The 21567-nt window shown below is 40.3% G+C and overlaps 1 protein-coding gene across 1 annotated transcript; it reads right to left on the minus strand.

Moving 5' to 3' along the window:
• Positions 1-309: 309 nt before the first annotated feature.
• Positions 310-17740, minus strand: LOC149298688 (carnitine O-palmitoyltransferase 1, muscle isoform-like). Its single transcript, XM_089487018.1, has 18 exons — positions 17600-17740; positions 16128-16267; positions 12318-12489; positions 11742-11843; positions 11309-11446; positions 10545-10622; positions 9811-9918; positions 8687-8771; positions 8044-8239; positions 7617-7802; positions 7263-7368; positions 4534-4650; positions 3899-4063; positions 3566-3700; positions 3295-3447; positions 2777-2890; positions 2511-2603; positions 310-390 (listed from the first exon to the last, which is right to left on the minus strand). The coding sequence occupies exons 1-18, from the start codon at positions 17738-17740 to the stop codon at positions 310-312; spliced, it is 2310 nt and encodes a 769-aa protein (XP_089343144.1).
• Between the last annotated feature and the right edge of the window lie 3827 nt (positions 17741-21567).

Below are 21567 nucleotides of genomic sequence, written 5' to 3' on the forward strand. Positions count from 1 at the left end.
CAAACCCTAAGTCCAAGGCATTTTTAGGAGACATATCAGAAGCGGTGTGTGCTATGTTAGTGATGGATTGTGGTGTACATAATGAGACAGTCTATTATAATAATAATAATAAATGAATTCATCTCCAAAACCAGTTTTGTTATTGTGTCATTTTCAGTCATATCCCACTAATACCAGTATGGCACACACTAGACAATAAATGTTTATGATTACAACGTGTACCACTATTAGATAAAGTTTGAAGTGAGTGAAAGGTAACCAGTCATGTAATGAATCATGTGATCACCCAGCAGTGACTGGGTTAGAACATCAGTGCCGGACAGGGGACGTGAGAAGCTGAGCCAAATCCCGCATGGATTGACAGATGCGCTGCCCAAAACGGTGAGAATTCTGTTGACAGAAAAGACAGAATTAGATACTTGAGTAAAATAACTGCTTTAGCAGTATCTATCTGGATAACTTAACACAAATACTCAAGTATCCCCCAAATCAATATGGAAATGTAGAATTTAACAACAGATAAGAGCTATTCGGCCCACCTGGTCTGCCCTTTTTTGGGGGATGTAAATACTCTGATCTTAATCAGTCTTATCTCAAGTTCAGGACAGATTTATGCCTATCCATTGTATGGATAGGTGGATCCCTTCCACTTTGTATGGGAGGACAGGGCCGGCCCGACAATGGAGCCAAGTGGGGCAACCGCTCCAGGCGGCACTTTTTTTTTAAAAAAAAGCGAAAGAGAGAAAGGGGCGCCGAGTGGTTTTCGCTTACCAAGCTGTCAGTACCCGCTCGGCGCCCCTCTCTCTCTCCTCTGCGGCAAGTCTCCTTGTTCGTTCTCGGTGCCGGCTTGTAATGCTGAGTGCCGGAAGATAATGGGGGGGGGGCGGCAGGGACGGAGGGAGAGGAAGCGTAGATAGGGGGGGCGGCATTTTAAAATTCGACCCAGGCGGCATTTTGCCTTGGGCAGGGGAGGCTATTCTATTTATCTAAAGTAAAACCTCCTTACATTGTATGTAAACCTCTGACCCTCTTGTTTTAAAATATGTCCTCCTGTTCTAACATTTCTCCTCCATTTCTGTACTTTGACAAATCCGTTTAAGCATTTAAATGTTTATATCTCACCTTTCTGTTCTTTCCTACAAGCTATACATATTGAGAACCCTTATTAATAGAAAGTGATGGCAACCCATGCAGTCTGCCCAACCAGTTCTTTCTTGATATTTTATCCTGCAAACCATTCACCATTTTGATAGCTCTCCTCTGAACTCTCTCCGAATTTCATTCTGGAAATATCATCTAAGCTATTATCATACTTTAATTTCCACCTTCTGATACTACTTGACATTACGGTACATCCAATCTATTTCTTTTTTCTCAAAATTTCATTTTATATCTTTTACATGCCATACATACAGAGAACTGCTTTACAAAATGTAATGAATGGTTTCTGTACTACTGTACTTGTTTTATTTGATTGCTTTTTTGCCAATTGCCACTAATGCCTGAAACTTAACTGCAGTTAAGGAGGCCTGAACACTGCAGTATATTTCCCTTTTTCTGAAAAGCTCAGGAAATAATTTCAAGAAAGGCTCAGGGTAGGGTACTGTCCAGCACCAAGATGACAAAGTTTAGAATCTTCTTACAATATTGAACTTTTTAGACATGCTTTTCAGAATACATGATGAGTTTAGCTTCCTAGCTGGTCCACAGAACATTTAAGTGAATTTCATACTGTGATACCTTTGAAGCAGATGACATTTTGGGTAAGGGGCGTAACTAGAAACCACAGGGCCCTGGTGTGAAAAAAATCTGGTATGTCCCGTCATTGCCCCCAAACAACTTGTCTGTGCTTTCTTTGTGTTTTGCCCCCCTCTTCCAACATACACTCTGGCACATATACGCAAACACGCTTACACAAATAACACACACAGATACAATTAAGCATGCATGCTCATGCTCACACACACAATTACACATTCATGCTCACACACACACACAATAAGACATCCATGCGCGTTCACACACACACACATTTAGACATCCATACTCACACACTCACATAGTTAGATATTCACGCTCAAACGCACTATTTTGAACCGGTACGATGAGACAGGAAGAAAGGGTCCCACCAGTCCCCCTAGAGCTACGCCAGTGTTTTGGGTCTAGTCACGCAGCTTGCATATTAATGGGTAAATATCAAAGTCCTAAAGGAGTTTTCTTTTACTACAGTGAAATACAATACCAATTACAACTGCACCCAAATATTAGATGATAGCACCCAAATATTTATCATTATTATTATCTTTTATTTATATAGCGCCAACAGTTTACGCAGCGCTTAATACAATACATAAATTTAAGGGGTATGACAAGACAAGACTTGACAGACTAAGACAAACCGACACATTAGGTGGAGAGAGCCCTGCTCGCAAGCTTACTTTGAAAACTCTTCTAGAGCCCCCTGGCACATGTAGTGTATGTGCCGCTTAGAAACAGCTATGTTAACTTACTGTCTCTGGGCTGGAGAACTTGCTAGAAATATGCAACGTGATAAGATTTTCACCAGCAAAAATGTAAGAGACTCCGTAACCATCATCAGCAACCTTTGAGAAGAAAAAAAATCAGTGATTCATTACCTCCTGGGTCGGGAAGAATAGTATGGTAGACAAAAGAAAACATCAGGGAATGAGAAAGAACAGTTTGAGAATTCACTAAATACAGATTAAGTTGTAGGGAGACCTTGTTTTAGGAAACCAAGTAAAAATGCTTCACTTACTGGTCCGAACCCACCACCTGCAGAAATGTGATCTGGAAACTTCTCCAGATCAAATAATTTCAACTGTTGCTGTGGGGTCTGTGATGTGGAAAGACGCCAGGGCTCAGAAAGTACCTGCAGTACACAGGAAAGCAGACCTGTTATGAACAGCATATACACTATGTATGTACATGTAATGTGCTTTATACACAATTCACACAACTGACACGTATAATGTACGTAAACACTGTAGAGAAAAGCACAGGTGGATTTTATCAGCATACGTGAGTTTTTACTGTTTTTACTCATCATTCAACCGCTCTATAGCTGGACAATCCACTTTCCTTTGAAAAAAATATTCTGACAAAATTAAATATGACCCTGTTATTTTATACATGGAACCATCTAGTAAGTTTTATTACGACATGGTATTAGTATTGATGAGTTATTTGATAAATCTATGAGTTATTATATGAAAAGGACAGTTTATTATTGTGATGTTACAGGCACACAAAGTGAAAATGAACACTATGTCTCACCTGTTGGAGGAACGGGGAGTCTTTGCCCAAATATTTTGACACAAGGTATAAGCAGAAGAGGTGGCGATCAATCCCCTTCCCCGTCATCGCCAAACGATACATAAGCTGATGATTATCAGCAGCGGCACGATAAAGAGCTAGGCGAATGGCATCCTACACAATTAAATATTGGATTCAATCAAAAAATCAGATTATCCAGCATAGCAAGTGACTGGGATCACATTAAACAAAAAATGCATAGGGACGTCATGTCCATATGTCTGGCACTCACACTTTGGTTGGGATCCTCCATAGCTCTTACGAAGTCAGAAGACTGTCTGGTACAGGCTCTCACAGTTTCTGTACGACCCTCACGGAACAAGCGAGTCATGGATGCTTCATAGGTGAGACAGAAGTGACCCTTATCCTGTATTAGAGTAAGAGCACAATGTAGAACAATGTGTGATTGATAACATTGTGATGTAACATAAAAAGCGTTTAATAAGTGAGGGTTGAAATACTGGACAATGACTGTGCCAATGCAAAAATATAGTTAGCGAACACATAAGATAAACTCGGAGAAAGCCCCAATGTTACTATTATAATCTTTTAGCACTTAAATTACCCTGTAATGTGCCAGCTGTAGAGCTATTTGGAGGAAGGCATCAGGACTGGTACGGCATTTCTTGATGAGGCCTTTCCCAAAGTCTGTGAAACGAAGGCAGTGAAAATCCACATCATCGGCTAATGTCTTTGCCGTCATGTAAGACTCATCGATGACTTCCCGACACTGGGAGACAGGACATTTAAATTAGTAATTCTTCCATAACCTCCTAGAGAAGTTTAATGTATGATTGCTACAGAAAACAGAGAGGTCCCTCACGGTGCTTCCCCTCAGCTATTTGCCACACAGGAGAACATCTCCTGACACCTGATTAATCTCCTATGATTAAAAACCATTTCTATATGTATGCCTTTATTAACCAAGATAATTTACACAAGGAAGTCTTTATATAAGCTTTAACCAAAATCATCTCCCCTTTTAAAATGTTTACATATTTATATGATTTGTTTTACATATACTCTGTTTTATTGCACCTCATGTTCTGATATAAACCTATGCTTGCAAGAGAGTAACCATACTTCTTGGTTTCCATGTACCGTAATGAGTCACCAACTTATTTGTATATTGATTTCACTGTGCTTTCTGAAGGTGCCTGGTTTGCTTGAGACTAATGTCTTTCTGAGTGAATTACCCACCCTCGGCGGAATATCCCAGTGAAGTCTGTATGGTGGCGGTAGGTCTAAGCCAGGATTACCATGGCAGTCTCCATCTTCTGTGTAACCCAGTTCAAAACAATCGGTGGCCAAAACAAACTAGGAAAGGAAATGATAATGATAATAAGAATGATAAGACAAGACTAGGCAGTAAAAAAAAAAATAAAGGAGGACCAAGTTTTGAACAAATACAAAACAGTTACAGCATCTTATGTAGGGAAGAAGCACTAAAACAGACAAGAATATGAGTGAGCCCCAAATCAAGCTGGATCAGTATTAGTAAAATACTTGAGTTTACCTCTACAGACAGTTACAATAACAATGGCTACTATTACGTAAGAAAGCATAAACTGACAATGTTCTTACGCTGTAAACCAGTATATATTTGTGTATAGCAATTCAAGATATATAATAATATACAGTATTAAACAAAACTGCAACCATAAAATAATAGTGATGGATTTCACGTGATCAGTTTCACATTTAACTGGATCAGTGACACCAAATTACAAGAAAAATGCAAAGAATAGTTGTATGCCCATACTATACCTCTAGAGGCTTTTGGGCTGTGGGCAGTTGTTACTTTTGCTGTGTGCATTACCACAGCCAACAAATCCAGTTCTAAGATTAATACAAAAACAACATTTTGTCATTTAGACATTGACATCGGGTGTCCCACTACGCTATTTCAATATTGGTAAAAAAAATAGCTACTTCTCTTTGTGAGCGAAAGAGGTGATAAATTTTATCTATTTTGATTGGAGTGTCTGACAATATGTTCTGCTTAGCACTCTGATTTTCAGGCTTATTATTATTTGAAGAGTAGACTAATGTATAAACATATCATAATTATTATTTGATCTGTTGTGATTAGAGGCACTGTATCAGAAATGTTATATGTAATTAAATGCTTTTTTTCAAGCAGGGGCATAACTAGAAACCAGAGTCATGGTGTGAAAATTGACCCGGGGCACCCCAACATCCCCAAGTAACATATCTAACAGCTTTGCCCCCAAGCAGCTTACGAGTGCCACCCTAACCACCAAACACTCTGCCTGAGCCAACTTTCGATATATTTCTGGCTACCCCTACGCTGGCTTGTTTTACGGACTTCGATATATTTCTGGATACCCTGACCTTGGCCTCTTGAACGGATTGCTGCTTCTCTGGTACCCCTGACCTCGGCTTACTTCAGTTTTAGGGCATGATCTTCTAAGTGGTGCTCTCTGAACTTTCTTCAGTGGTGTCTTCCTGCATACTGGACTCCTCCATAATTTATCCCTCACACTTATATATATATACATTTCCGCACACAAACACAACACATACACATCCATTTGCTATCACAAACACTTACACACTCATGCTACCACGCACACCATAATACACCAATTACACATACATTCTCACACACTTACACATCTATGCTAATACACAAACACTTCATGCTCATACATACAAATGCTTTTACATATGCATTCATGTTTACCTACATTTATACATAGACATCCATGCTCACATACATGTATACATAGACATCCATGCTCACATACATAAAAACATACATACCCCAGCCTGCCCACCTCCCTGTGCAGGCTCAAAATTGTTTAGAGAGGGGCTGGTTCACTCCAGGTCAAAAGAGTCCTTTCTAAACAATTCTGAACCGGCACGAGAAGACAAGAACGAGTGGTCGCTGGGTGCCCTAGAGAGACAGGCCCCTTCACAGTTGTGACCCCTGTAGTTACACTACTGTTTGCAAGCAACCACCATTCCTATCACTAAAATCATTAGGGACCTGAAAATCTGCCTTCTGATACATAGGTAACTATTATTTGACTGTTCTGTGTAAAGATCTAGAATGAGGTACAAAGTCAAAACAACCCAGATAAAATTGCTTTGAAGGATCCGATACATGGGAACTCCCTGCCTGAGCAAAAACACTTTAGAAACTGATCCTCATTGTGACTAAATGATGTTGCCCAAGCATGTGCATGGCCCTGTGCAAGGAAACACACACAAAGGGGACTAGTAAAGGTTGAAAATGCAGTGCAATCATATTATTATTTTTACATATTAGCCCCAGAAAAAAAAGTTTTAAATGTAGACTAGTGTAGTTCTGTGATACGAAAATCTTGTTCCCCTATAATAAGTTTCTAAATAAAATGGTTAACTCTACAGAATCATATGGTTTCATATACAGTCGTGTGAAAAAGAAAGTACACTCCCTTTGAATTCTATAGTTTTCACACGACTGTAGATACTGCTCAGAATACAGTCTACTACAACGGAATTCATCTTTTTTTTTATAAAAAACGTCTAAGACACTAGACTTTCATCTTTTTTGCTCAGATTTTACTTCCATCTAGGATTGTTTTGCTTTTAGGACAGTTACAATAACACATGTTTATTATTATTCAATTTGTTTAGGTTTTCTTGGATACATGAAATTCGTTATGTGAACATGCAAAGGAGTGGACAGGTCTTCAGTGGTATGCATGATCTCAATATACATGAGACCTCAGTGAAGCCATTGTTTCATCAGTGAAGAGTTTAATGCAACCTAATACACCAGAATTCCTCTTCCCCTTTTTAAAAAATAAAAAACAATATTCCATACTAAAACCATTTTGTTCCCATGTCTGTGGCACTAACATGTATGCAACCATGCATACAGGACCTGTGCATTTCACTGTAATTGTTTGTCATTGTACCTCCCACAGATGTCCAACGACAGGTGCATCAGCCCAGGAATGCTCAGCGTTCAGCCCCAGCTTCCCATTACTGTATACAACCAGAGTGAAGGATTTATCAAACCACCTGTGAATATAACAAAAACAAACATTCATTATCTCAGATAATATATTATACACCGCAGTAGCTACCTAATGAACAGTGTTAGCCACTAAATTCCCACTTCACTGTATGCATTGATGGTATCTATCACAGCTTATTCTATAGACTATTCCTAAAACATAATCATAAATGCAAGACAGTTGGAAAGATTCCCTTGCAGTTAGTGCTATTATAAAACTTATCGCAAGACATTTCCACATTACACTAATTACCTGTTGTAACAGTTTCCATGTAACAGGGACTTGGCATACACACTAAGTGAGGACTTGTCAGCTTCTTGAAATCCACCTGGTTCTGTGTCCAAACTAACAAAGAAGATGCCACGTTCCACACAACTCAAAGAGGCACGATTCACTCCATGAGAGAAGAAATTAGTGCGAGCCTTTGCCCAAGGAACCCTGTATGGTGAACAAGAAAAGAAATGCCCCATGACAAAATCAAAATAGTGTAAGCACCTTGAAAGGAGAGAAGGCTTCGTAAATGCTGCATGTTAGTTTATGCAGAACAGCAGGCTATTCATGTTTTCCTTACATGATAAGAGATAGGATACTATCAATAATATCAATTTCAGGAGAGGGGGGCCTGCATCTTCTGCAATTTTACCCAAATGTCCTCCTTTTCTTTTCTGTTTCTTCTCACCTGTCCCCTGCAGTTAGTGCTGCCAGTTTTTCCTCCCCAGGTTGAGGTGTGCTAGGGTCATCAAGTATGCGCTGAATCTGAACTTGGAGCTCACGTGGGCTGAGCAGGTTGCCTTCTTCATACAGACACAGTCTGTAATAACGTCCTTTGTGGTACACACACACATGACGACTCTCAACAAGGTGCTGGAGACGATCTGTGAATACATTGTGCAAATGCATAATATGTATGCATGATATGCTTTGTGTTTTTTGAATGGATATACCGGTATTAAATCATGTTTTGGGGTTTATTCACTAAGGAGATTTAGCTATATACTATACCGGGCTAGCTAAGCTCTTACCGCAGCAGATGCTCACTGAAGTTGGACCTTCATAATGTATAATGAAGTCACAGACATAAAAAACCAATCTCTTATAAACTCTCCAGGCAACTCCCTATTAGAGAGTGTTAGAGACTTCTCCTCAACTCACACTTTAGTAAATTTTGCCTAATGTATAGTATCAACCATGTGATGATGTATATGCACTGGGAACACCAGTCTGGCTGTATACACATCTTGAGAGTAGAGTAAGACTTTAGTCAGCTATCCTAGCTGTTAAAGTATCCATAATCATATATATATATTACAATAGCCGATTACCAGTCTCTGATCCTGGAATTCTTGTAGTATTGAACATCCTCTCCATTTGATAGGAGCACATAGGGACAATACCAAGAGCCATAGCCTGTGGATAGGAAAGCTCATTAGTACTTTGATTTCTTAATCAATGCATATACGACAATATGTCGCTCAGCCGTTTCAATAATATTCAGAAATGTATGATTACATCAATGACATTGGTAGAAGTTAAACCTCGGGTTTAGGATTTCACGGAATTCTCTATGCGGCTATCCCCAGAACAGTTTAGCTGAGGCAAAGCATTGTACTTCTGTTGCCAGTGCTGGATTTAACAAGGAGGACATGGAACAATTGCTATTGCTCCAGGGCCCTGGAGTGGCATACTTGATTTGCGATAGCCTGAGCTACCTGTGCCGGCACTGTGAGGCAATAGCAGAGAGGAGGCGCTCTACAGTGGGCATAAACAAGCGCAGAGCAGGCTCCTCTCTCCCATCTGCACCCAGTCAGGAGTGGGAGGGCTTTAGGTCACAGAGAAAGCTCTGATTGGCTGTTCAGGCTCCTCCTTCCCTTTCTTCACAGATTTTCCTTTCAACCCCCTCCATGTTACATAGGATTGTGTTGCAGTTCAAGTGCAATAGCTGATCGCACCCTTGTGTTGTGTGGTACATGTGATATTATGTTGTGCACCACATTATATTTTTGCCAATTTTCCTGGAATGAATGAAACTGTCTTATACAGGAGTGAGTTGCTACTTGCCCATAATCCTGACTCGTGTTTCACTGCAGACTGGCACTTAATTGGCTGCACACGTACAGTGAAACACGGTTTGTACTTGTGCAATGGCCAGGCCTCCGATTAGATGGGACATAATGTGACATCATGAAGGAATATAGAGGAATTTGCAATAAACTCTTTTATGGTTTACTTTACATTCATTATGTTTTATTTGTGTTGAGGTGGCAAAAATAATTTACCATGAGAAAATAAGAGGCATTTTTTGTTACGTGCTCCAGTTATTTAACCTGGCCTTGTCTGTTGCATGTTGTCAATCCTACCACTATCCCCAAAGCACAAAACAGTAATGGCGGCTCTCTTCACATTTCTTGGGTTCATCAAAGTCATCTAGAATAACTGAATGACTCACCGGGGGAATGAGGCCTCTCTCCAGCTTACGGCGGTAGAGCATCATGGCATGGATGGCATTACCTGCCCTTGCAGCTTGTTTTGATGTTGGAAGCACTGTTAGGAAATCCTAAGAGACAAAATGCAAACAGTAGAATTAAAACACACAATAGAGAATACAATTATGTCTAAATGTAGTTGTTTTATAGCAAAGCACAAGAACAATGAGTGGGAAACAAAAATGTCCCATCAGTTTGTATAGAGAATGCTCAGGCGTGGTAGGATGTACTTATGGGACATTAAGGCAGAAAATATATGCAGTATGGCATGAAACATAATATACATAAAGCGTGGTCGGGCAACACTAGATAAAAATACAATGGTTCACTGCATCTCAGGGATTGTTTAATCGTCATGTAACACAAAAGCAGGTTGTTGTCATGTAACACAAAAGCAGGTTGTTGCCTAAGAAACAGAAAATGATTCTAGCTGTGATAAAATGCTGCCTTTGTGATCCGAGGTGAAGGGTACTCGGCCCAATTCAACCTACAGAATGAGTTTTGGCTGCTAGCTGGTCCTTCCTGCTTGTGTACTTCCCACAGTATTCTTCACATCCTTTTTCAGACAAATCACAGATACAGTCGGTAGACTACATATGATTGCTGGATAAGGACAGAAGGAGTTGTAGGACCAAAAAATACCAGTACAGGTCCAAGCACCTGAGAGCAGCAGTATGGACGCAGCAGTGGTTCTTACCATAGCATAATAGTTGCTGTTCACCATGATCGGGCTTCGGCTCCTCAGGTAAACGTATTCCTCCCACCAGTCACTGACCTGTAGGATGGATAAGTTATATGAAGAGGGTCACAAGAAACTCAAGTTCCTGATTAATTCCGTATGCAATGCCATCTTTCCATTCATTTTGTTGTGCACTCAGAGTAAACATACAATATGATGAAGTCCTAACAATTATTTTTGTCCTGTGTCATCTCTTACTACCTTTATCTGTAACAGGTGATGCATTTTATGCCTGTTTGAGATTATGCTTGTTTTTCTTGATTTAAATGACGGCTTCAGGCACCGTACCCAGGAGGCAACAGCTGTTTTAGTGGAGTTGCTACACTGCCCAATGGGGTAGTGGATCACTGCAATGAAGAGCAAAATATTCCAAAATGGACTCCAATATGCATTTTACATTAAATTGGAGCTGGGGTGGTCCTTTAGATACAAGTTCACATTAAATCAAGATAGGGACCTGGAAAATTTATGGAAGATATATAAAAAAAAACCATCATGATTGGGCACAACTTCCAACAAAGACCAAGTCCCCTAACATAGCAAAATACCATAGGCACATAAATAAAAGTACTCTTTTTATATAGCTGGAAATTTTACTTTAATTAATGTAGCAAGATCTAGTGCTTATTTTATGTATATACCTTGTATACATGTTACTTGTATATACCTTGTATACATGTCAGTCATACAATACCAGCAACGCTGCTTTAGAAACTACTCACGTAGTTGGACGACCACCACGACTTTAGGTGCAGATACTTTTGTAATTTGTGTCCTAGATCTGCCTTGAATTCCTCTGACAATTGCTTCATTTTACTGAACTTCTCCTCATCTAGTAAATGTTGAACTGACTGCAGGTACTAGAAACAATGATTAAAACAAATTACTGGGCATCGTGGAAAATATTATCAGATAGGAAAGAAAAGCATAAATCATATGAGTCAAATATAGCAAAGTGGAAATAACACAATTACAGCTAGGAATCTTATCAGATAATGGAAGATACATTTATATAAAACTGGCAGGTTCTTCACCACACACTTTCTTTAGCCCCTGTACTTCCCAAAACTACATATACTATATGTCGTTCTCATCACATATGAGCCACATGTTGTACATGGTACATAACAATAAATCTGCCAGCAGCTTTCTTACCCTTTCTATTGTATCCTCCAAGGGCGGCACCGGCAGCTTCGGAAGAGACATCTGGAAGCTATAAAGCATTGGTTGCCTCTTGGACATTATCTTCATACAACCCTGGGATGGATAAGTCTATGTCAGAATGTATGGAAACTGATTTCCACAGACTTTGGGAAAGAAGTGTGTTGAAATTTGATCAAATAAATCTTCTTCTTGATCTGACACAACAGACCTAGTATAGGATAAACTTGGAGTGCATTGTTGACCCAATACTCTTCGGCTCTTATAAATACCATTATAGATAACATTTGCCCCCTGTTCTCATATATATGTAATGTTAACCCATTCACAATGTCAGATGAAGAGCAGGAATTAATTTGCTTGTTTTGTTTTATTAAAATATTGATAACATGTTGTCTATTGTACATGCTATTAGTGAATTGACTATTACACAATATATTGATATGTGGCACATCCAAGAGCAGCGTTCATACTTGGTTAGGGACCGCAGTCTAATACAGCTGTTAGCATCAATAAATGCGCAGTCTAAAATGTGAAAGACCAGCAATGCTTAATGATAATTGAACCTACTGCCCAGACTTTGGTTTTCAAGCTTGTTTTTCCACGTGGCTCAAACATCCATCCATGATAAGAGAGCAATATACGCAGAGTTTGACGGTAGATAAGAATCCCAGAGATCCAAATCCCAGAAGAGAAGATAACGGCACTAACCACAGTACGTGATATTGGAGCCAGGGCAGACCTGGAGAAGAGGTTTATAATCACAACTGGGGAGAAAGTAAATGAGTGACATATACCAATAGAGAACATTTCCCTCAATGTTAATGGTGCTATCATCTTCCCGTCTCCTCACGTCCGCTGTCTTGGTGTTACCGTTGACTCCGACCTTTCGTTCTCCCCCCACATTCAGTCGTCTCCATCTTAAAAACATTGCCGGCATCCGTCCCTTCCTAACACAGCATGCCACTAAGGCTCTTGTCCATGCCCTTATTATTTCCCACCTTGATTATTGTAATTCTCTCTTAGTTGGTGTCACTCCCTCGGTACCGGGTGTGCACGTGCAGAGAGCTGCTCGCCCGCAGAGGTTACCGGGGCGACTGTTAAGCCCTTTGATGCGTGCAGTGGGATGTCCGCCCGCCGGCGTCAAAGTAAGAAGGCAGGATCTGGGAGCAGTGACCCCCAGTATTCTGCACCCACCCGCTCCCGGTCCAGTGGCGTTCCTCCTGGCTGCTGTGAAGGGGGCGCGGTTGGACTGGGCCGGAGGCGGGGTTCTGGGAGGCCGTCTAGAGCTGCTGTGATGCAGCCTGGGGGCAGAGCACCGGATTTAAAAACCCCAGAAATGCTCTGTCTAGTACCCTGTTGTGGTCTTCGTTGCCTGGGAGTTCTCTTTAGTTGCTAGTTTTTGACCCTTTGCCTGCCTGACGATTCTTTGCCTAGCGATTTTGTACCTTTGCCTGTATCTTCTGGTTTCCAGTTTTGGCTCGTCTGATTACCCGCTCTGTTACCGACCTGGCTTGTATTACTACCCGCTTTTGTGTGTCTCCTTTGGTGGTGGGCTACTGGGCAGAAGAAGGTGTGCGCCTTGGTGTCAGTGGTCGTGACAGCTGGTCTCCCTCTTAACCGTCTCACCCCTCTACAATCCATGAATGCTGCTGCCAGACTTATCTTCCTCTCCCATAGCTTTACTAACGTCTCTCCCCTCTGTCAGTATCTGTGCTTCAGGATTAATTTCAAAATCCTCATTCTTACTTTCAAAGTCCTTCAAAGCGGTTCCCCTCCCTACATCTCCTCACTCATCTCTTAATACACTCCTCACCGGTCTCTCCGCTCATTCAATGATCTCCTTTTATCCTCTCCTCTGATTTCTAGCTCTCATGCACGCCTACAAGATTTCTCATGGGCTGCCCCTATCCTCTGGAATGCTCTCCCCCGGTATATCCGTCTTCCCCCTGTCTTTATTCCTTAAAAAAATCCCTCAAGACCCACTTCTTTAAGGACGCTTACAACATAGCACATTAACACCCCAATATTCCCTTAGCTAACCTCTCCTAGTCCCTCTCCTGCAATACTTTTACTAGTGTGGATGGTACATCCCTAACTTTGGCACTTTTACCTTTTACCTGTTGTGTAATACACCCGAATCCCTCTAGATTGTAAACTCATGTGAGCAGGGCCCTCCTCACCCGTTGTCTCTGTAAGTCAAATTGTTATGTTATATACTATTTGTTATGTCCTGTCTACCCATTGTACAGTGCTATGGAATTTGATGGCCCTATATAAAATGAGCCGTGTATGAGTCTTCCATATATTTAAAACAAAAAACTTCTGTTCACAAATAAAAAAATAATATCCATTGTAACATGGCACATTTTCCTTCTGTTTTTAGGATACTTAGGGAGGTGCATATTATACTGTAAATTATATTATATTATAAGTTAAAATAACATTACCTCTATCTGAAGTATTTCTACAAATGTAGTTTTCAACATGCATGCCATAAATGGGTGTGTGTATTTTGCAGTATAATATATAGACATTCGCATGCATACATATACTGTACATGAACATATATATTTTACAGTGTAAACAACTGAGCACACATGGCATTCAGGGCCGGCCCAAGACAAAATGCCGCCTGGGGCGAAGTTTAAAATGCTGCCCCTGCCCCCATTATCTACCCTTCCTCTCCCTGCCGCCCCCCCCATTATCTACCCTTCCTCTCCCTGCCGCCCCCCCCATTATCTACCCTCCCCACCCCCCGTACTTACCTTTCAGCAGTCCTGCGGTGAGTCTCCATGCTCGGTCTGGGTGCCGGCTTGTAATGCTGAGCGCCGGAAATGACATCATCTAGAGGGCTCGCAGAGGAGAGAGTGAGGGCCCTCTCTCTCTCTCTTCTTAAAAAAAAAAAAAGGGGCTTGCCCCACTCGGCTCCATTGTCAGACCGGCCCAAATGGCATTATGCTAAGGTTTACAAACCATCTCTGCCTCTTTATTCACATGTGCAATTTTGAGGCATTTTTAATATTTGGGACATAAACACACTTAGAAAAGTTTAACCCAGCAAATTGGGTCCTGTTGGTAACTATGTTATTTACATAATGAATTAATTTCTATTGTGTGTCTTTCCTCTAATACTGAGAAGAAGATTGAGAAACAGTAGTGGATTCTAAGAATCATATTTATGGAAAAACTGGATTATTACAGGTGTGTCTCTGTTGTGTCAAAATAAATAGTAAATGCATTCAATTACTACAGTTTCAAAGCAGCCAGCAGCCTACACCCTGAAGAGGCCTGGAATATTCAGGATAGTAATGAAACTATTAAGGCTCAACCACATTCATATATGCGCAATAAGATGTGCACTACACTAACCCATATATCACCTTGACATTCAGTTGCCACTCAATAACAATACTAACTAGCAGACTTTAGTGCTGGCCAAGTCTTCGTGTTCTTCTTCGTGAAAATAAATCTTCGTATTCCACGAATATTCGCCTGTTCTCATGTTCTTTACGGCCGAATATTCGTGTACGTTCTTCGTATTTGTTTTTTTCCCATTTTATTTTTCTAGCTGGGGTTAATACAGGGTAAATGCAATAATAATATGCGGCAGCTTTGGTGCCAGGATTTTAAAAGTTTGTAAGAGCGACTCTGGTTGCCGGCAGGGGGCTCCTCTGCCATTAATCAATGAAGGGCAGCTGCTCTTCATTGGTTGATGCCAGACGAGCCCCCTGGTGGCGACCAATAGAGTCGCTCTTACGGACCTTTAACTCACGATGCTGAAGCCATTAGTCTTCCCAGGCCAAGCTGCTCCAAGCAGTACTTTGCCCTGCACTTTGCCAGGGGCACTAAAATCCCTGTTCCTCCGAGGCCAAGTTGCTTAGAACGGTTGTCTCAGACAACTGCTCCGAACAACTTGGCTTGGATGGAACGGGGATTTCAGTCTCTGTGACAAAGTGCAGGACAAGGTAGAGCTCAAAGCAACTTGGCCTGGGGAGACCATTGGTCGCTTGTACAGATCTTTAACTCCTGAAGCTGAAACTTGGCCTGGGGAGGTTTCAGGAGTTAAAGGTCTGTATTAGCGACTCTACTGGGATGTTTAGCCCCTGCCATATTAGTTTATTCGGTATTTGGTTTCAACAATGAAAACACACAAGCCTACTAACTAGTACATATTATAAACACCCATACAGTGTAACTGCCTTGCCATGTTGCAGAGATTACATAGTAGCAAAACTTTAAATCTCTCACAATATTGAGTCCGCTTGGTAGAAACGTATCATTTTGGATGCCTATATTCCATTGTAATGCCCATAGGTGCTCCTATGTCCTAGCACTTACGACAAGAAAACCTTATTAAAGGAGTGCCAGTCTACTTACTTTCCTGGCAAAAAGTCGTTAATCTTGTTAATGACCCCCAGGGACAGATCCACCTTTCCATATAGTGACCCAAGTGTAACGGCAACAACGCCAAACCATGTGGATGGGCTAGCGGGGTACACCCCACTCAGCACTGAGCTCTGTGGATGAAAGAATAAGAGAAATAATTTTCTCAAGGTCATCACATAATGTCCATATTATCAAATTCTCCAGTATAATATCTGTTAATTATTTAATGTTAACATAATAAATCCTAAAACTCTAGTCATAATTTGAGAACTGTGCACCAGGAAGAAGACAGCTAGCTAGAGCAGTCATATTAATATTTTTTACTATTAAGTGTTAATTATATTGACCTAACCAAATATATCCATTAACAGATTAGAGACTCAGATACACAAATCATTATCCTGCCATTTTTTGCAATGCTTTTTCCTGTACCAACAATGGATTAGGTTAGGTCACATCAAGCCAAGATATCACAAATAAAGTCGCTCGCCACTCCAGTAGTTAAGCGAGGTGCGTTTAATTCAACAATAAGGTCAACGTTTCCACCTTACGGTCTTTATCGAGATAAGGCTTGGATGAAATTATGAATATCTGGTGCTTAATTTCTCTTTTCAATAAAGTACTTCTTTGTTTCTCAAGAGCCTATAACACACAGCCTGACTTCTGAACACTCACACCCTTTCAATTACATAAGGAAGACCTAGGAGCAGTAGTTCATGGTGTCTCTTGCTTGATCTGTACACGTAGATGTTCGATTTGGTTAAAAGGAAATGTATAACCAGAGCTAAAATACCAAAGTTCCATTGACTTGCAGAGGTTTTGTTTACATAGACAATAGCAAGCAGGACTGTATCAGTGTTTAATATTTGGTGTGTTTATTTGGCACTCTATCCCTGGATTGTAGATGTCTGTATCTGCGTACCATCATACTGAAGCAGAACAGTGTGTGCAGCCAATTGAAAATGAGGCTGAGATTCCCTATCCTGCGTAATGTACAACCGCACTCTTATATCGTTCTGCTGCCTTGGTAACCGTGCTTCCCACCTTGGCTGCATAATTTCTGCTTTAGTGCGTTTTTTTACGGTTTTATTTTTTACAGTATGTTCCTCACATTTATATACATGTATTTCAGAAAGGATGTTTAAGTGGCAAATACAAATGTCCTCAGTATTCTAAAAGAGCTTTGAGCCCATATGTTCACACGAAGGGGCAAAGGAGACTTAGTCTTTTTTTGGGGGGAAGCCCTGTATTTAAAAAAAAAAAGAGGAACATGACAAAATACATATAGTAGGGCAATAAGATTACAGTGTCTAACGGGTTCTTAATGTATGTGTGTGGAGTGTCTGTATAGTGTATGAAAGTATATGGTTGAATCCCTGGATCTCGTGCTTGTACTTCAGCTATATATTACACTTGGACTTCTTACATTTGCCATTCATCGTTCATAGCTTGCTTGTTATCACCTTAAGTCTGATGAGACGTTTCCTACAGGCCACAAACCCAGAGAGGTAGATATGCCGAAGAACATCACGGCCCAGCTGCAGGTCAATGCCATCAGGAGTAACAGTGAACTGAAAGGCTACCGCTTGGTGAGCCTCTGCCATCTTTGGACCTGCAAAACAGAATTAGATCCATCATCCATCTCTTGTTTAAGAACAGTGGGAATTAGAGAGAAAAGCGGTGATCATATCACCAGGGAAACCGTTAGGAAATTATTTAATCTGAGGGAGGATTCCCAACTGGTACATCTCAGACAAACCATAGAGGGGTGCCTTGTCCAAAAATTTATATATTTAAAGCATATTTTTTAATTGGTTATCCACAAGCCAACACCTGCATGTTGTCTCCATGATGGACTTTAATACCATTTAACACGGTATAATGGGACAAATATTTTTCTTTTTATATGTTCCGCTTTTACAATTGTATGTTACATCTTTTAGTAAGTGTATAACACTCTTTTAAAAACCTGCTTATGTCTTATTCACCCCCACCCTTTCTATCTAGCTTGTGTGTTTATTTCCATAACGAAACATTGGAAGACATCCAAGTATGCGAGAGGTGAGATTCATACAAGGAGAATTCAAGAGGGGTAAGCTGAAGGAGAGTGGTTTAAAGATACATGTTCAGATCGTGCAATACTGGTATTACTTATTTCTAAAGTACCAACAACGTACATTGCTTTTTACACAGTACCAAGTGTATTTGTAAGAGAGACGAACGGATACATCAGTAAGATAAGGTCTGCTTCAATGCTTACAAATTGTATATAAAAATGAGATTAAAGAGGAACTCCTATTGTATTTTTATTACTACCGTCATATTAAAAATGTTTTTTCTTTTTTTCAAACTGGTCTACTTTTTGTATAATATGCTTTCAGGTAGATGGATAATACCCATATGTGTATGTTCTTTCTCTGTTATCTTACTAGATACGGACCCAATAAAGTGTCTTGAGTTTGGAAATTCCTTACATGTAATAATTTCTATATCTTTGTGGCAAATATTAAAAGGCATCCACTGCTGTTTCAGTCTTGCATTATTTATTGAATAAAAAATAGATAACCAGATTTCTTGAAAGTAGACAATCTGGGTTATTTCACTGGTTGCTTTTGTCATGCAGCTATATGGCCACCAATATTTGCCAAAATTAGCCTATATTATTATTTTTTTTCTTTAAAATATATATAAAAAAAAAAAAAAAATGCTTTCAGTTGTTTAGCATTTTTTGCACAGGTTATCTCCAAGTGCACAAAAATAAATCACCAAAATGTCTTCAGCTGCCCCTCCAGATTGCAGAAATACTCCATGGGAAAATTACATAATATACTAACCAAACATAGTTTTGATTTAAATAACTAATGAAAGTATATGGAGGAAGAGACTTAATTAGAATTGCCATAAAAAATGGGGTTCCCGAGGACTGCAGAATTCCCTGCACCCGTCGGATGCACACACACCGCCACATGATGTGATAAACATTTTAAGGGGTTAACCACCCTTTTGGACACTCTGTCTAATGAAAGAAGGAGACTTAATTACCATTGCCATTAAAATATCAGATCTCTGGTTTGAGCGGGGAAATGCAAATAAAATATTACACGACTGACAATAACATCCTCCAGGTCTGGAAATAAAGGAAGTTCATTAAAGCAAAATGAAATAAAAACAGTTTGTCAATGCTAATTTATGTTTCTGGTATACAGCACTGAATTTTAGGCTCAAGGAAAAAATATTTTTCCATAAATAAAAACAAAGCTAGAGCACATATAAACAAAGAATATGCAACCATCTAAAAACACTATAGACGAGGTCTGTTAAACACAAATTAATAATATTATTAGGCATAATGGAACCACTGTGTGTTTGTGTATTTAAAAAAAAAAGCAAAAACTTATAGCAATATATCAGTGGTCATACGTCAACATATTCATCTCTAGGTACTATATTGTCATTATTACTGGCAGACGAATTTCAAGCAGGACTTGTATGTAATAGATATTTTATTTTTCCATTAATGAATATTTATGATTAACAAAATATTTACTGCTTCGTTAACATTGATTTTTGTTAGGGGATATGTAGTATTCTTTCAAATTTTTTATCCTTCTGTCTATTCTCCCCCTAATTCACTGTATGACCAAAAGTATGTGGACACCGCTCCTAATGATTGAGTTTAGGTGTTTCAGCCAGACCCACAGCTAACAGGCAGATAAAATCAATTTCCATAGACAAACTTTGGCAGTAGAATGGATCGTACTGCAGAGCTCAGTGACGTTAGACATGGCACTGTCAAAGAACTCCGCATGTCAGAGACCTGTCTGCTTTGATGTATGTGCAATTGTGATGCGGAAGCTTAGCCCCAAAGAAGTAGGCCATGCACACTTGCAGAGGGGGACTTCTGAGTGCTGAAGAGTGTAGTACATAAAAATTGCCTGTCTCGTTCCTTACTCTGTAAGAAACATCAGCACGAGCACTGTGCATCAGGAGCTTCATGAAATGGGTTTCCACAGCCGACAAGCAGCACTATGTGCAATACAAGGGTCAGCTGGACTCTGGAGCAGTGAAAATGTGTTTTCTGGAGTGACTAATCATACTTCACTATCTGGAAGGGCTAATTTGGGTTTGGTAGGAGAATGCTACCTCTAAGAACATACAGTAGAGTAGGTAAAATGGTCTGGGGCTGTTCTTCAAGGTTTGAGCTAGGGCCCTTACTTCCAGTGAACTGAATTGTTAATGTTACAGCATACAAAGACATTTTAGACAATTGTTTCCAACTTTGTGGGGGGTGCTCTTTCTTAGTGCCAAACCTCACAAATGCTATTTTGGCTGAATGGGCACAAACTCCCACAGACGCACTCCAAAATCTTGTGGAAAGCCTTCCCAGAAGAGCGGAGGCAATTATAGCACAATAGAGGGCTCCATGGTTTTGGAATGGGATGTCCTACACGTTCATATATGTGTGATGAGTGACCTCATCAGCCATGTATCCCAGGACACATACATTTCCACATATTGCTTACTAGCACAGGCACAATGCTATCCTGCTGTGTGTTAGACGTGTAACAAGTAATTCCTATACATTCCACACGCTGCAGGCCAGTACTATAGCCGTGTCAGTCAGTGATATGTGAAACTAGATAATAAAGCCCACAGTACTGCTGACAGGATTATTCTTACATCTTAAAAATCTCTTTGTAAACAACATTTCGGGTATAAACAGTTACAAGCAACCCTGTGTGAATGGATGAAGAATGTTTATCTTGACTGCATTATCAGCTGTAGCTCTAGAAAAAACAATATACAATTGTCCCAGACTAAATATATTCCAACCAAGTCTAACTTGGCTTTTACGTTCCCGAATTGCAAAATGTAAATGTACTGGAAATTGCATTGGTTTCAAAATGAAGGGAAAGTCACTATTGGAGACTACGAAATCGCCATGGTATCCATGTTACAGTAACAACACTGTTGCCATCCACAGGTTCTGTATCATTTACATTACCGGACATTTGCAACAATGCATGTTATGAGCAGTGGATATCATTCTGGTACAGAGCAGAGTGCAAGGGTGCTTATATAAGGAGAGTGGATGGGAAAGCTCCGGTACAGGCCATCAGAGGAATAAGAATTGGTAAGGGTTGGAGGGCTCAGGTAGGGAGCAAAAAAAGGGGAGGGGGGGTAGGAAAGCACAGACACAGGGAATGGTAAGGTAGCGTAAAGGGGATGCCCAGTACGAGACAGCGCAGTTATTCTGCTGCCTGAGAATTAGCATAGCTCACGGCCTCTCTATAGCACTATACATACAATGCCCCCCATGGGCTCACGGCCTTTATGTCTCGCTGCGACCCATTTTTTGTGGCCGCCGGTCCCCAGGCCACAATTATTGCAGGCCCAGCTCTGTCGGTGGGGAGGGAAACTGTTCTCATCA

This window comes from Sceloporus occidentalis, unplaced genomic scaffold, assembly GCF_023333645.1.
Source record: "Sceloporus occidentalis isolate IW3139 unplaced genomic scaffold, rSceOcc1.0.p SCAF_31, whole genome shotgun sequence".
In the NCBI taxonomy this organism is placed as follows: Eukaryota; Metazoa; Chordata; class Lepidosauria; order Squamata; family Phrynosomatidae; genus Sceloporus; species Sceloporus occidentalis.

Bases quoted from the DNA above. Each gene is read 5' to 3' on its own strand.
- LOC149298688 (XM_089487018.1), bottom strand. From the start codon at position 17,740: ATGGCAGAGGCTCACCAAGCGGTAGCCTTTCAGTTCACTGTTACTCCT. The intron at 8,772-9,810 runs GTGAGTCATTCA...TCCTATCCACAG, and splicing joins AGAGAGGCCTCATTCCCCCG to GCTATGGCTCTTGGTATTGT. The intron at 7,803-8,043 runs GTGAGAAGAAAC...TTCACCATACAG, and splicing joins GCACTAACTGCAGGGGACAG to GGTTCCTTGGGCAAAGGCTC.